This window comes from Anabrus simplex, chromosome 2, assembly GCF_040414725.1.
Source record: "Anabrus simplex isolate iqAnaSimp1 chromosome 2, ASM4041472v1, whole genome shotgun sequence".
NCBI classification, from domain to species: domain Eukaryota; kingdom Metazoa; phylum Arthropoda; class Insecta; order Orthoptera; family Tettigoniidae; genus Anabrus; species Anabrus simplex.
In genome coordinates, this window is record NC_090266.1 from 1,222,917,007 (window position 1) to 1,222,933,676 (window position 16,670).

At 39.1% G+C, this 16,670-nt stretch overlaps 1 protein-coding gene across 1 annotated transcript in view; it reads left to right on the top strand.

The window, feature by feature from the left end:
• The first annotated feature begins 8,676 nt into the window (after positions 1–8,676).
• Positions 8,677–16,670, top strand: part of LOC136864819 (GATOR1 complex protein NPRL2) — a 210,314-nt gene continuing 202,320 nt past the window's right edge. The window contains exon 1 of the mRNA XM_067142259.2: positions 8,677–8,892. Coding sequence (XP_066998360.1) covers positions 8,764–8,892 — 129 coding nt within the window. The 5' untranslated portion in view covers positions 8,677–8,763. The remainder of the gene's footprint in view (positions 8,893–16,670) is intronic.

The following is a 16,670-nucleotide window of genomic DNA, read 5'->3' on the forward strand; positions in this document are numbered from 1 at the left end:
TCCTCTCAGCATGTAGGGGATCTTTTCTGGACTCAGTGAATATAGAATGTGCAAGTACAATTAGGTTTTCTTCCTTAAGTTCAACTGAACATGAATGGAGCAAAAACAGTTGTATGACATCTCTCAATACAGTTACTGTTAATGTATTCAAGTGCTTAATATTTAGGTGGACAATATCATATGCTCAATGTAATTTTATTGCTGTTTTGCCTACTGTAAGAACCATAGAGGGACCATAAGAACCATAATACATGTTTATGAATGAATGACATTGAGATTTGAAAATCAATACCCTGCATTCACTGTAGTAGAGGAGGAAAAAATGGTACCATTCTTATTGTTTTTTCTTGTGCATGTAGGTGTGCCTGAACACGAGTTTGGTCTTCGGCCAAGACATTCAGCTGCTATGACTGCTGCCCCCACCACCTGCACTCCTACTGCCTCTGCTACTGCTGCTACTACTACTACTACTACTACTACTATCACCGGTGCTGTTGCTGCCACCACCATCTCCACGCCTGCTGCTACTACGAATAAACTTTTAATGGGTCATCGCTCGTCTGTGCTGACTGATATATAACCCTTAGAAAGAAATCTTCCCTTCCTGAGTGGATGTCGTTCATTGTAAAGAGTTGTTATTATGAAGAACTGTTGAGGTAATTTCTTATTCTCTTCAGCCTGTGGACTGTAATTGTTGTTTCACTAATTGGTATTTATGTGCTCAGTGTTCTCCCTAGGACCTTTCTAATGGGTGCACCACCCTGCCGGTTTTAGAGACCGCTTGACTAAACCTAGATATATGCTAATTACATAATATTATTAATAGGTACACATTTGAGTCATTGGGTGCTCCAAATTCACCTATAAATACTGTAAATCTGCCAATTTAAATGATAAATCATTACCATAATTGCATCAGTTACATCGGAGATCAAATGTTTAGCTTGACCACTATGTAGTCGCGAGCAGGGGTCTGGATTAGCGTGGAATCGCATGCGAGCCCTCTATTCCGTATGACATCACAAACCTGTATGGCAGTCCACATGTCCACAGCAACCGAGTGGGAGGCCTAAGTCCAGTGTTACATGATTTGGAAGGAGCAATAGAACACTAGACGTTCAACGTACTCTGTTATAACTTGTTCATGATAATAACATTCAAATAGTTCAATTGTCCAGTTAATATTTACCTGTCTGATATTATTGTTAACGCCCTGAGAGGAACGAATTGAAATTTATATTCATATTGAAGTCTTACGTAGTATTCCCCGCCCGGCTACTCATTCTTGCCACCCGCCTGACAAACATTTCTGGGGAGAACACTGGTGCTAATGTTATTATTGTTACATTTACATTCAAATTAAGCAATTTCAGTTTATGAATGCTAATGATTGTTCAGCAATATATTTAATTTTGTATTACAAAACACCCAACAAGTAGGCTGTGCAGTGTGGTCATGTATCTATGAAATTGCGCTTGGGCAGTGGTGGGTTCGAACCCCACTGTCAGCTATCTTGAAGATGGTTTCCCTTCTTTCCAATAGGCAGGCAGATACTAAGGCCATACCGTAATTAAGGCCACAGTTGCATCCTTCTGAGGCCCATTCCATCGTTGCCATGAATCGGTGTATGAGCCTCATAGGCAGAAAAATGAGATCATTATGAAGCCCAGAACATCATTATAATTGTTCACAGAGGTGGAAAAATGTTAAGTTCATGTTCAGTGTTGTAATTCAAAATATGCCATACATCTGCATGTTTCAGACCCCCATTTGTCTTAATTGCATTCATAATGACTTTTATAAATTCCTGCCCTACAGTTGTTGTATAATCAAACACTTTATTTAAACTTCATGGGACATGTATTATTATCATTAATATTAGTATTACTATTAATATTATTATAGGGAGATTAAGTACAGCATGAAACATATCTGCTAAATGGGAAGTGAAAAACTGTAATGTGGAGTTATTTTCAAGAGCAATGAACCTTTCAAACATGTGGTTTACTGAACTCATAGTCTGTTCCTTTATATGAGATCATCATTTGTATGATAATATTCAAATACTGAAGTGGAAGTGTCGTGTGATATTGTGTGAATGATTTGTGTAAAGAAGTCATAGTTTTGGTTAAGCATCCATTTCTACCAAAGGAGGTTTCACTGAAAATCTTGTATTTTGGAGAACATTTCTCATCAGAACACAGGAAATATATTATGCTCTCTCCTCTCTTATTTGCAGTTTGTATGCACATCCTCCTATACAAAAGTATGTACTGGTATGTATGCAATGTCCAAGTAACTAAATTAATATTTGTGAATTTTGTGATGTTGGTAACCCATTCACTTGATGTGATGGTAACAGTTCTACAAACTTTCCTTATCATAGTACTAGGCAAGTTGGCCGTGCGGTTAGGAGCGCACAGCTGTGAGCTCGCATCCAGGAGATAGTGGGTTCGCACCCCACTGTCGGCAGCCGAGAAAATGGTTTTCTGTGGTTTCCAATTTTCACACCAGGCAAATGCTGGGGCTGTACCTTAATTAAGGCCACAGCTGCTTCCTTCCCATTCCTAGGCCTTTCCTGTCCCATCGTCGCCATAAGACCTATCTGTGTCAGTGCAACGTAAAGAAACTAGCCTTATCATAATTGTCCCCCTGTGGGTAGGGGGTGGGCAACCACGCAGCCCTTAATTGAATTTTGGCATTGTTTCCGCTTACTTGTGCCAGGCTCCCCACTTGGTTGGCCGGGTGGAGTGCATGCTGTCAGACCACAGATCAGCCTACTCTGCAACCACCAACATAGATTTCCGCCTTCGATATACAGTAGGTACAAATGGCACTGTCTGAAGTGAGTTTCCACTGTCTTCAACAGGCATTTCGTCTAGATCACAGCAAAGGCCCTTGCACACCATAATGTTGTGGAAGTAGCAGCATATTGTTCATAATACTGTACTAAATTAGCATACAATTCCTTGGACATAGCTCTTAATAGGCGGAGCTATGTTGTGCCTTGGCATGGTAATGTTTTGTGCTGGATCAGCTGCCATATTATTGTACGTAGATCCTGATGCTACATATTTCTGTCCATTTATTGGAACTCCTCTCCTGCGGATGGACTGAAAGGAAGCATTATTTGTACCTCCTGCATGTTGTAAGAGGGAACAATCACAGAATCTGTAAGCGCTCTCTTGTCTTTTAAACCCACAAACATATTCATGATTCCATCTTTTTCCATGTAGCAAAAAAATTTATATATATCCTACTGTCACATACAATAGAACATTTTTAAGTATTGTAAATAGTGCAGATCAATGAATACATGGGATGCATACAATTTTGTAGCTTGACATTGTTTATCATCTAAATGCAGATGACTGATTGAATGATATGTTGTGTTTTGGTGCAGTATGTAGGAACAGAGTATGTGCTATCATGTCTTGGTTTCTTCAAACACTACTCTGCCAGAGATTTGCCATCCTCTAGTAGATGCAAACGAAGTACAAATCTCAATATTTCTCAGTGTGTGGCCCTAGGTGCCTCTTTTGACAGACTGAAAGATGTATCATATAGTAAGTTCCTTGGGAAAATACAAATGGTGTTGCTGAAAACTTTTGCAATGTCAGTGCAACGTTAGACTGCAATAAGAGAGAAAAGTATTATGTTGTAACTTGTCAGTTCCAGTCTTTCTTTCCTAAATGAATGATTTTGTATTTGTGTTGTATTGCATAGTTTTCTGGCTGATGAATATTAATTGATGATTAACACTGCTGAATGTAATGTCATGAGATTATGATATACTATGATCACTAAAACTTTTGTGCAAATTTCTACACAATTTTATACCTGTAACACTGTGGATAGTAGGTAGAATATAGCTCCATAAATCAAAAGATCATGTTTCATTTCAATTTATCTTTGAATCCTACAAACTCCCTCCTTATCATATGAGTTTCCTTTCATCATTGTGGTTCCTGTGTATGGTTTTTTTTCTTACATTGTATTTATATTTTATTTCCTGCATAAGTGGCATATCTTGATACTATTGACTGTTACGGTTGGCTTAAGTAGTGTTAAAGAGGATTGATGTACGAGGGGATGTTAGTGTCTATTTCTGTCATAGGTCGTGATCTGAGATAGGGATTGCCAATCCCACTCACCTTCTGGTCACTTCCTTCCTCCCTTTGTGAGTTAGCTTCCATTTTCCTCAGCAGAAACAAACAAAAGCAGCACAGGCAAGGCCAGTCACTCCCATCCTTCATGGCTTTGTGAATGAGTAAAAGTAAAATATAACTCCATAAATGAAATAATTATAATAAGCAGCACAAGCTGGTAAGCTTCTTTTCTCCAGCAAAAAATTATTATTAATAATAATAATACTAATAATAAAGCACAGGCCAACCTCCAGGTGTATTGTTGTTCAGAATGCAGTATTTCAGAAAAAGGTAACAAAGAAGGAAAGAAAAAAAGGAAATTAAAGAAAAAATATGAGGGAAAAAAAGAACAAAAATATATTTAATATAATATTTAAGAGAAGGGGGGGGGGGAAGAGAACCTGGGGACCCTCCGCGCGCTAAACGATTTAAATCGCCCGCCCGGTAATTTTAGTTGAGCCCTGTGCTCACTAGAGGCGCTATTGTGCAATCCCTGGCGATCTTTGCGCAGCCGTTGCGTAAAGTAATTGTCTGAGACAATGCTGACATATGAATGGTCCACAAAAGGCATGTATACAATCCATAATTTCGCCTCCCAGGAGCATGTAGGCAGACCAAAAGGTGGAATCACGTGCCTATTAAAATGCGATTTCTCGCCTTTTCAAGTAATACACTCTTCAGAGCACATCTTGTTTATAAGAACTAAAATATGTTCCATAGCATGCCTATACTACCAACCACACTCCCCAGTGAATGACATAATAGAAGGATTAGGTACTATCTTAAACAAGTTGGACCCAGATGAACCATTGTTACTTGCTGGTGATATGAATTGTAGAATTGACAAGCCAGATTTTAAAACTACGTGTGTGATGGAATATTTGGAAGAAGAAGGCTTAAAATTAATCAACCAGCGAAATCAGTTTACATACGTAGCATATAACGGGAGGAGTACAATAGATCTTGTATTTACGAACTTGCAAAACATCCATCCAACGCACCAACAGGTCATCCCTATTGCTATTAGAAAACATTTGCCAGTAGTAACAAACTTTAATCTTTTATTGCAAGATGGGAAAAAGAAAATGCCACCACTCTACCCCACAAGGACACTTGACTCTGCCAAAATACAAGAAGCAAATTTTGAAATAGTACAGGAACTGATCAGGGACGGTATGTTGGACGAAGCTGTTCTAGAATTAGACCGCCAGATGCAGAAGGCTATACAGTATACAGATCCATACAAACGGAAAGCAAAGCCCTGGTTCGACTCAGACTGCTATGCTGCTAGGAAAGAAACGCTGAATAAATTACACATTACCTTGAATTCTCCGTCTCCAGAAAACCTTGAAATATACACACTCTCTCGCAGGCTCTATAAGCAGCTAATAAAACAAAAGAAGAAAGAGTACCAAGATATGCTGGATATAAAGAAGATAGAAGTTGCTGAACGACATCCTTATAAAATACTGAACCCAAGAAAACCAAAATTCCCTAGGGACATACCAATAGAAACCTGGGAAAAACATATGTGTCAAGTGCTTCAGGTTAAAGATACTCGACCGCTACAGACACAATTAGAAGATGTAACTGAGTTTTTGCCTATAACTGTAATGAATATCGAGAACGCTATACACAGCATGGGAAATGGAAAGGCTTGTGGACCTGATCAGATTTACTACGAACATTTAAAAATTGTGACTCCAATTTTGAAAGAAACGTGGTCTTATTTGATGAACGAATGTCTTCGGAGAGGTAGAATACCAGCTAGCTGGAGGAGATCCTACATCAAAATGGTATACAAGGGCAAAGGGGACATGGGAGATCCAGACTCGTACAGAGGTATCGCACTCGAATGCACTCTTTTTAAGGTAATGACCAAAATTCTCACTGACAGGCTAACAACACTTGTGGATCAATATATACCAGAGCAACAGTTTGGTTTCAGAAGAGGTAGATCTACCCTGCAAGCGGTGGAGTGTTTAAAACAAGATATCGAGGAAGCACTAAGAGTACCAGGTGGAAAGCTCCACGCAATCTTTGTTGACTTCTCTAAAGCTTTCGATATGCTCAATAGGAACATACTCCTGACAAAGTTGGAACAATTAATTGGTAAGAGTCACTACCTGACGGTCATAATCAAAGACATTCTCTCCAACAATACAGTATCTATACAGGATAACATATCAATATCAGATGCAATAGCACAGACCAATGGTGTACTACAAGGAGATCCTCTAAGTCCTCTTCTGTTCTCAATAATCACTTCGGATGTGACGCGATGCATCAAGGATGGTGTAAAGTTGTATGTATATGCAGATGATATGGTTCTCGCTGCAGAACGGCTGGAGGACCTGCAAGAGTCCTTTGATCTTCTGGCAGCATGGGCACATGAAATTGATCTCAGCATAAATGACCAAAAGACTGTCCACATGATTTTCAGAAAAGGGGGAAGATCAGCAGTGACTGACAGAGTCCATTACAATGGTAAAGAACTAACAAGGGTTAGTCACTTCAAATACCTGGGAGTCATATTCCAAACCAGAGGTGATGTTTTCACAAAACACATAGAGAATAGGACTATCTTGGCATTTAAAGCAGTGAATGAAATCAAAGATTTATGTAAGATGTCAGTCAAAGCAGCGATACAGCTCTTCAATATTAAAGTTGTGCCTATAATCACCTATGGTCTACAACTCGTCTGGGAATACCTAAATATTAATAGTCTACGACGAATAGAGAAAGTCAAAGCCGCATACTTAAAGAGAGCTCTGGGGCTTTCGAAGTATACACTATCTCGACTTGTGTATGTTCTGACAAGGGAATCTTTCCTGATCGAAGAGCTACGCTTCAAGATGTCACTACCATCCACGACAAATTACGATCGACTACTTACGGAACTGGAGCAGAAAAGAGAAGACATTTGGTTAGATTTCTATGCAACAGATGCTATGACAACGCGGGGATGGATGGAAGCGAACTATGAATTAAGACATATTGTAATTAGATTGGCTGTTCATGGCTTTCACTATAAGCTTTGCAAAACCAAAACATTTCATGAACCTGAATTCGGATGCATGTGTAAATTGTGCGATCGTGAATGTGATAGATACCACGTCTTGACATGTCCTAATAGAGGGAAATCATTGACTAAATTCTGCTCAGAAGAATGAGACCTATGTGGAAATGTTAGAATTAATGTTCTTACTTACATGGCCATTTGGCTGCAATAAAACTATTATATATTATTATTGCCACGTAAGGAAATACCCCAGAAAGTAAATATCGCCGCCCGATGCTCTTCTTTTCTCTTTTTTGTAATGGCTGATCACTGCTGCCAACCTGCCTGGTTACATATTAAACTCATCAGACATAACCATAACAAACTAACCTCAATGTAAACACCGATAATGAATGTTTCCCTACCCTAGTAAATGATAAAAGATAAGATGAAATAAATCAAGATAATTATGAATATCTCCTCAATGAGGAATTAAGGAAATAAACACTTTTTCTCACTTCAATTATCTGTCTTTATTTTGATATACAGTAGGCGTACTATAACCATATTCTTGAAAAGAGGGGCGTGTTAAACGATGCAATTTATTTAATAAGTCTTTGCAGTGTGATTTTCGAAAGTTCCAGACATCCAATGACTTCCCTTTCTTTTGCGCGAATATTTCCTTCTCTCTTCAATACAGGTAACCAGTAAGGAGAGAGATTATTGGGCATATTTTCAGCCTGCAGGCTGGTTATATCTTCAAGCTTATCAGGAAACATATAGGAATACTAATGTGCCAAGCTCCGTGAACGGAATTCAGGTCAGCTTTAAAGTTCACTGCGGATTTGAAAATAATAATGTTATAAGTTCTACTGCCAAAATTTCGTCCCGCAAGAGTTATTTCATGTACCGGTAGATCTAGACATGAGACTGACGTATTTGAGCACTTTCATCATTTCACACAAACTGTGTTATTAAATGCATTATCCGAACATGCCACAATCCTACTTACCTGGTATTAGCCAAATAGATTTACAATCCCACAGAAAAAGAAAATATGCTTTAAATATTCTCGCAAATGTATCACTAGTGACTTTAACGGCGATGCGGTGGCAACACGCACTTCACGCTAGAGCAGTGATTGAACGTTGCCAACGTGCCAGATTAACGGTAAATGTAAGACGTCGTATCGGCAAGTAGGGTCCCTAAACTGTATGGTTACCGACACTGAAAAAGACCCAACAGCAAGAAAAGTAACCATAAATCAATATCTTAATATTACAGGGGAGAAAGGGTAAGGTTGCACCCTTAGGGTACGTCCTTACACGGAGAGGACTATACAGAAGTGAAAAATAACGTTGAGAGTCATCTCTTACTCATTCTCTTTGTTATGCCCTATTAGACTTTGTTCCAACTCAGGAAACTAAACGCAAGATTCAACATTTTATATAATAATCTAGTTTATTTTTAATGGCGAAGTATCTAGTGGATTTACATCTTACAGTGTTGGCAACATTTTTTGTCAACTTCTCGATATATGACATATTTTATGTTTCCTCTGATACCGGTGAAGCTTGTTATGCCTGTGTTCAAGTATGAAATTGCTTCTTCAAAATGACAATGACGGAAATTAAAGTTAAAGACGATGACAGATATTATGAAGGATGTGGTCACGAGGGCCCGATTAGATGTATTTTTCTTTGTGAATTCCATCCTACTGCTGGCCCGAAAATAACATGTCAGGTATTGTTTCGAAAAGGTAGTTCAAATATAGACGAAAAAGAGTTTCCAGTTCCTCTGTGTATGATGACAGCGTGGCGGATACTCTGTAACAAAATAAATGGACCCCGATTTATAACTGGGATCTGTGGCATTGCCGTTTAGATGAATCTGTCAAACTTTGCTTATTGACGACTTTCTTTTTTGCTCACAGGACACTTTCATCCATCCTGTGTTGATTTTATTACGAATTAGCAGTTGCAAACATCATCATTCCTTAATATGTATGAAAATTAGAGGATATGGCCCTCCGTTGCATTTAATTATATTTACAATAACTGTCCTTCCGTTAGTTAATAATAAAACTACCATGGACTTCAGTTAGACTACTGGCCATCTTATGTGAACATAAATATGCTAATTGTTCGTTCTAGTTTTAGAGGGGGTGTGGCCATGCTGCTGCATGTTTTTTCTTAAGAGTGACATTTGATACTGCTGCTAGGGATTGTAAAAGTACTACTCTATGTTATCTGTCTATTGTGAAAGTGACATTTGATGCTAGTGGTTGTGAGTGAGTTGTAGAGCAGTTACCTACCTTATGTTATCTGTTTAAAAGAAATGATATTTGAGAATGGTAGAAGTGCTTTGTAAGGCTATTATAATTTATTATCTGATTACTGTTAAAATGATATTTGATACTAGTTGAAGAGAGTTGTAGATTATAAGTGGCTACCACTTGTGATGGTGTTGGTAATCGTAGTATTTATTATCACTTAATATAGGCCTATACTAGACTCAATCCCCTATTAGTTCATTTTCAATAACATGAAAAAATATACAAGACATATTCTGAAAGATCCTGATGTTCTACTGTGGAATCTATTTTAAACATTTCATTAGAGGACCACCATAGGATTTGGTGTTCTTGGTATTATTAGAACAACTATTTCCTTATCTGTATTTATTGCTTTGGCTTATGGAGCTCTTGACTTTGTCAAGTCATAAGCTTATTTTCACGATGATGAAGTTGAGGTGTGCCATTTGCCAGAAGCACTCCAGAAATGGCTAACTCTTAACAAAGGTGACCAGAAAAACTGGGTTGTGATCACTGTTACATGTATCCATAAAACGCTGGTTTTGTCCATTAATACACATGTAGATCAAGCAAAATTTTGCGCATTTCAAGAGGAGGAGGCTAGTCTTAGCTTACAGTCATTCTTTCAAGCAGTATAGGAACTTTTATGGATAACGCATCGTTCTGCATTGCTGTAGCTATACGCTTGGGTTACAAAATATGCTGCCAGCATATCTGCATCTGTGGTACCAATGTCGATCAACAAGGAGAGCATGGTGCAAGTTGCTTTGGAAGGTTTTCCAGACATTTCCCTTTGAATGACATAATCAAAAGAGTCTCGACATCCACGGACGTTCTAGCTAGTTTGGAACCCAGGCCTATAGGTATCATTTGACCCAATGGTAAACATCCTGATAGGCTATCAATCACACCACTAAAGAACTTGCTTGGATACTGTTGCAGCTACACATTTTCCTATCACCTCTAAAGTAGCAGGCAGAGCATCAGAGGCAGCTATTCTTTTAATGCGAAAGAAATATTGATGCATTGTCAATAATACATTTTTGTTGCGTTTGTTGTTGAATCATTTCGGCTGTGGTGTTCCAAATCAAGAACCTTGTCTCTGAAATTGGGAAACTGCTGTAGGACATCACAGATGATTCCCATGCAACTGAATATTCCAGCAGCGCAACCGTATCGCTATCCAGAGGGAGAATACCTTAAGTGTCATGCGGACATTTGCCTGCTCTCCTTCTTTGGAAGGAATATTTTATTTGTTATTTTCTTACTGATAATTATTTTGGAATCATTGGATTCTACGTTTGGTTCATTAATTTAAGATATGTTTGTATTTTGGATATAGGCCTACATCAAATTATGGTGGTGATGCTTGTTGTTTAAAGGGGCCTAACATTTAGGTCATCGGCCCGTATACATCAAATGAATTGAGACAGCCTGCTGGAAAGAGCGTGATGTATTGTAAGGAACTTGCTTTGTTTTCTCAGTTCGCACAACATAATCTCCAAAGACTAACATGTGTAGCATTCTGGTTGTGGAAGTAGCCTTTATATCAGAACAAAGATGGCACATTTACAATAAATTATTTAAAAAAATAGGCATTAGCAAGAAAACAAGCCAACATCATTTTTAATTTTTTTAATGAGTCGCATAACGTTGCTTGTTGAAGGCATATGAAAGAAATGAAAGAAATCTGCAACCCTTATAATGCTGTGAGGCAAAATTTTTTCCAACTGTTGTTTTCTCCTTGCATCATCCAAATGATTAAATGTAGCCTGTTGCCAAGTTTGTCAGTTTATACTCGTGGTATGTTGAGCGATTTGTAAGAAATTTACTCTCGCAAAGAAATCTGTTATTTTTCTTCATATTTTGTATAATTGTTGTTGAATATGGTGTCCTCAGGGAAAAAAGGGTTTGTTTACATTAAGAATTGTACATAAAAAAACATGGAATTTTAATAAATAAGACAAGATTAGACTCTAAAGTAAATATTGTACAGGGTGGTCCATATGTCTTGTTACCTCCCTAACTTTACATGGCTTTACAATAATGGATTGAACGTCAACCAGGCTTATGTTTATTTTCGTGGCACGAAATGTTTACACATCCAGAAGGTCAGTAGGACCACCATTATTTTTTTGGCACAAAATGATGCGGCACCATGACCTGTATGATATTTTACAAAGCAAACCTTTGTTGATTATATCAAAGGCAGCCCTAACAGCATCCTTCAATTATTCTCTTGTTTGGTATCGTTGTTGTGATACCTTCGCCTTAATAATGCCCCAGAGGGCATTGTCACAAGACAAGAGATCAAGGCTTCATTTAAATATTCCATCCTGCTGAAACCAGGAATGTCCCAGGAGATTCAGTCTTTGGAGCTCTGGAACAAAATATACCTGTAACATGGTGTTGATTGACTACACATGAAAGAAATAGGGGCCTATCAAGTGTTTAGCACCGAGCTCAGTAGCTGCAGTCGCTTAAGTGCGGCCAGTATCCAGTATTCGGGAGATAGTAGGTTTGAACCCCACTGTCGGCAGCCTTGAAGACGTTTTTCCGTGGTTTCCCATTTTTACACCAGGCAAATGCTGGGGCTGTACCTTCATTAAGGCCATGGCCGCTTCCTTTCCACTCCTAGCCCTTTCCTGTCCCATCGTCGCCATAAGACCTATCTCTGTCAGTGCGACGTAAAACAACTAGCAAAAAAAAAAAAAAAAAAAAAAAGAAAATCAAGTGTTTAGCGGACATAGCAACCCGGAGCATCACATGTGTGGGGGTTATGTTCCAGCTCTTCGTAATAATGAGGATTTTCCTTGAACCAGATGTAAACATTCCTCGCACGTATACTTCGATAAATTGCACATTCATCGAAGAAGAAAAGTTCAGCCCACTGCGGAAGTCTTGGAAATACCTCCAACAGTCTTGCGCATGCTGCTTGTCGTCTGCGCATGTTGTCATCACTGAGCTTGTTGCTGGCTGCTGGTTTAAAGGATTTCAATCTAAGATCCTTCTTCATGTGTCGTAACATTCTTGTCCTCCTCTGCGAACCATGTGACCTTGCCGCGGTGGGGAGGCTTGCGTGTCCCAATGATGCAGATAGCCGAGCCGCAGGTGCAACCATATCGGATGGGAATCTGTTGAGAGACCAGACTAACGAATGGTTCATCGAAAGGGGGGTAGCAGCCTTTCGGTAGTTGCAAGGGCGGCAGTCTAGATGATTGACTGATACGGCCTTGTAATAATACTCAACATGGCTTAGCTGTGTTGATACTGCTACACGGCTGAAAGCAACGGGAAACTACAGCCGTAACCACCTCCCGAGGACATGCAGCTCTCTCTGTATGAATGATGTACTGATGATGGCTTCCTCCCGGGTAAAATATTCCGGAGGTAAACTAGTCCCCCATTCGGATCTCCGGGTGGGGACTACACGAGAGGGGGCGATCATCAGGAAGATGGATACTGACATTCTGCGAGTCGGAGCGTGGAATGTTAGAAGTTTGAATCGTTGTGGTAGGTTAGAGAATCTGAAAAGGGAGATGGATAGGCTAAAGTTAGATGTAGTTGGTATAAGTGAAGTACGTTGGCAGGAGGAACAGGATTTTTGGTCAGGCGACTACCGAATTATCAACACGAAATCAAACAGGGGTAATGCAGGAGTTGGTTTAATAATGAATAAGAAAATAGGGCAGCGGATAAGCTACTACGACCAGAATTATTGTCGTCAATATAGACACCAAACCAATGCCCACCACAATAGTGCAGGTCTATATGCCTACTAGTTCAGCGGATGATGAAGAAATCGAAAGAATATATGAGGAGATAGAAGATTTAATACAATATGTAAAAGGTGACGAGAATCTAATTGTGATGGGAGACTGGAACGCAGTGGTAGGCCAAGGAAGAGAAGGTAGCACAGTAGGAGAATTTGGATTGGGACAAAGGAACGAAAGAGGAAGTCGGCTGGTTGAATTCTGCACTGACCATAATTTAGTCCTCGCCAATACTTGGTTCAAACACCACAAACGACGGCTGTATACGTGGACGAGACCTGGAGACACTGGAAGGTATCAAATAGACTTCATTATGATTAGGCAGAGATTCAGAAACCAGGTGTTGGATTGCAAAACTTTCCCAGGAGCAGACGTGGACTCTGACCACAACTTGTTGGTCATGAAATGCCATCTGAAGTTGAAGAAATTGAAGAAAGGAAAGAATGCAAAAAGATGGGATCTAGACAAGTTGAAAGAAAAGAGTGTGATGGATTGTTTCAAGGAACATGTTGCACAAGGACTAAATGAAAAGGCCGAAGGAAACACAGTAGAGGAAGAGTGGAGAGTCATGAAAAATGAAGTCAGTAGGGCTGCTGAAGAAATGTTAGGAAGGAAGAAAAGATCAACTAAGAATCAGTGGATAACTCAGGAGATACTAGACCTGATTGATGAACGACGAAAATACAAGAATGCTAGAAATGAAGAGGGCAGAAAAGAATACAGGCGATTAAAGAATGAAGTGGATAGAAAGTGCAAGGTAGCTAAGGAAGAATGGCTGAAGGAGAAGTGCAAGGATGTCGAAGGCTGTATGGTCCTGGGAAAGGTAGATGCTGCATACAGGAAAATCAAGGAAACCTTTGGAGAAAGGAAATCTAGGTGCATGAATATTAAGAGCTCAGATGGAAAGCCACTTCTAGGGAAAGAAGACAAAGCAGAAAGATGGCAGGAGCATATCCAACAGTTGTATCAAGGTAACGATGTAGATAATTTGGTTCGGGAACATGAAGAGGCTGTTGATGCTGATGAAATGGGAGACCCAATTTTGAGGTCAGAGTTTGACAGAGCTGTGAGTGACCTAAATAGGAACAAGGCACCTGGAATTGATGATATTCCCTCTGAATTACTGACTGCCTTAGGAGAAACCAGCATGGTAAGGTTATTTCATTTAGTGTGCAAGATGTATGAGACAGGAGAAGTCCCATCCGATTTTCGTCAGAATGTTGTTATACCTATTCCCAAGAAAGCCGGTGCTGACAGGTGTGTAAACTACCGCACTATTAGTTTAGTATCTCATGCCTGCAAAATTTTAACACGTATTATTTACAGAAGGATGGAAAAACAAGTTGAAGCTCAGTTGGGGGAAGATCAATTTGGCTTCAGAAGAAATGTAGGAACACGTGAAGCAATCCTGACTTTACGTCTGATCTTAGAGGATCGAATCAAGAAGGACAAGCCCACGTACATGGCATTCGTAGATCTAGAAAAGGCATTTGATAATGTTGATTGGACCAGGCTATTTATGATTCTGAAGATGATAGGGATCAGATACCGAGAACGAAGAATTATCTACAACCTGTATAAAAATCAGTCTGCAGTGATAAGAATCGAGGGCTTTGAAAAAGAAGCAGCAATCCAGAAAGGAGTGAGGCAAGGCTGCAGTTTGTCCCCTCTCCTTTTCAATGTTTACATAGAACAGGCAGTAAAGGAAATCAAAGAGAAATCTGGAAAGGGAATCACAGTCCAAGGAGAGGAAATCAAAACCTTGAGATTTGCCGATGATATTGTTATTTTATCTGAGACTGCAGAAGATCTCGAGAAGTTGCTGAATGGTATGGATGAAGTCTTAGGTAAGGAGTACAGGATGAAAATAAATAAGTCCAAAACAAAAGTAATGGAGTGCAGTCGAACGAAGGCAGGTGATGTAGGAAATATTAGATTAGGAAACGAAGTCTTAAAGGAAGTAGATGAATATTGTTACTTGGGTAGTAAAATAACCAACGATGGCAGAAGTAAGGAGGACATAAAATGCAGACTAGCACAAACAAGGAAGAGCTTTCTTAAGAAAAGAAATTTGCTCACTTCAAACATTGATATCGGAATTAGAAAGATGTTTTTGAAGACTTTTGTGTGGAGCGTGGCATTGTATGGAAGTGAAACATGGACGATAACTAGCTCAGAAAGAAAGAGAATAGAAGCTTTTGAAATGTGGTGTTACAGAAGAATGCTGAAGGTGAGATGGATAGATCGAATCACGAATGAAGAGATACTGAATCGAATTGGTGAGAGGAGATCGATTTGGCTAAATTTGACGAGAAGAAGAGATAGAATGATAGGACACACCTTAAGACACCCAGGACTTGTTCAGTTGGTTTTTGAAGGAAGTGTAGGTCCCAGGAACGGTAGGGGTAGACCAAGGTATGAATATGACAAACAGATTAGAGCAGATGTAGGATGCAATAGTTACGTAGAAATGAAAAGGTTAGCACAGGATAGGGTGGCATGGAGAGCTGCATCAAACCAGTCTATGGACTGATGACTCAACAACAACAACATTCTTGTTTTCGGGATTCCAAGTTAAGAAGACCGTTTGCAGAGTGACTTGTTTGGTGACCGAAGCACAGATGCCTCCACTCCTATACATGTGGTATGTCATTTCGTTGGTGGTCCAGGCCTCGGTTTGTCTTTGATACATCTCATTAAAAACAGTTTATTTTCCCAACGCGAACTTGTGGAATAGTCTCGTGAAATCTCGTTGCACATCTTCCATGGTCTTGCCAGTATGTGGACGTTCATGAGCCCAAATACTGACAAGATGCTCTTCTACACTATAGGAGCTTGTGTCAGCCATCTCTGCAAAAGAAAAACTGAATTATTGATAACAAGGTATTTGGGGGGATAACAAGGTATATGGACCACCCTTCCATGAATTTGAAATTGCCATCAATTTATACTCGTACAAGTATTATCTGAATATTGCTGAAGCGATTTTTGTTACCAGTAAGAGACAGATGTACTAAAAAATTAGTCCCACTCCAATATCAGTTAATTTTGTTACGTATACCATTCCCATCTCTGCACAATTTTGTTTGAAAACTTAGGTACTTTTACAATATGTTCTACATCTCTGTAAACTATCCCTTCATTTTCAATGACTGTTGTATTAAATTCTTTAATCGTTCATAGTCTATGTTGCTCACCCAATAAATGGGAAGAAAGCCAATGATGATGATGATGATAATAATAATAATAATAATAAAGGTAGTAGTAGTAGTAGTAGTAGTAGTAGTAGTTCATATTCCATGTCTATTAAGCTGGTCAGTGCCATGGTTAATTCCAGAATTTTTTTGAAATTTATTTGACATGTGTAGAGGAGTAATAAATTTACTGTCTAAATAGATTTTAAAAGATATACCTAATGAACATAAGTGTGCAAT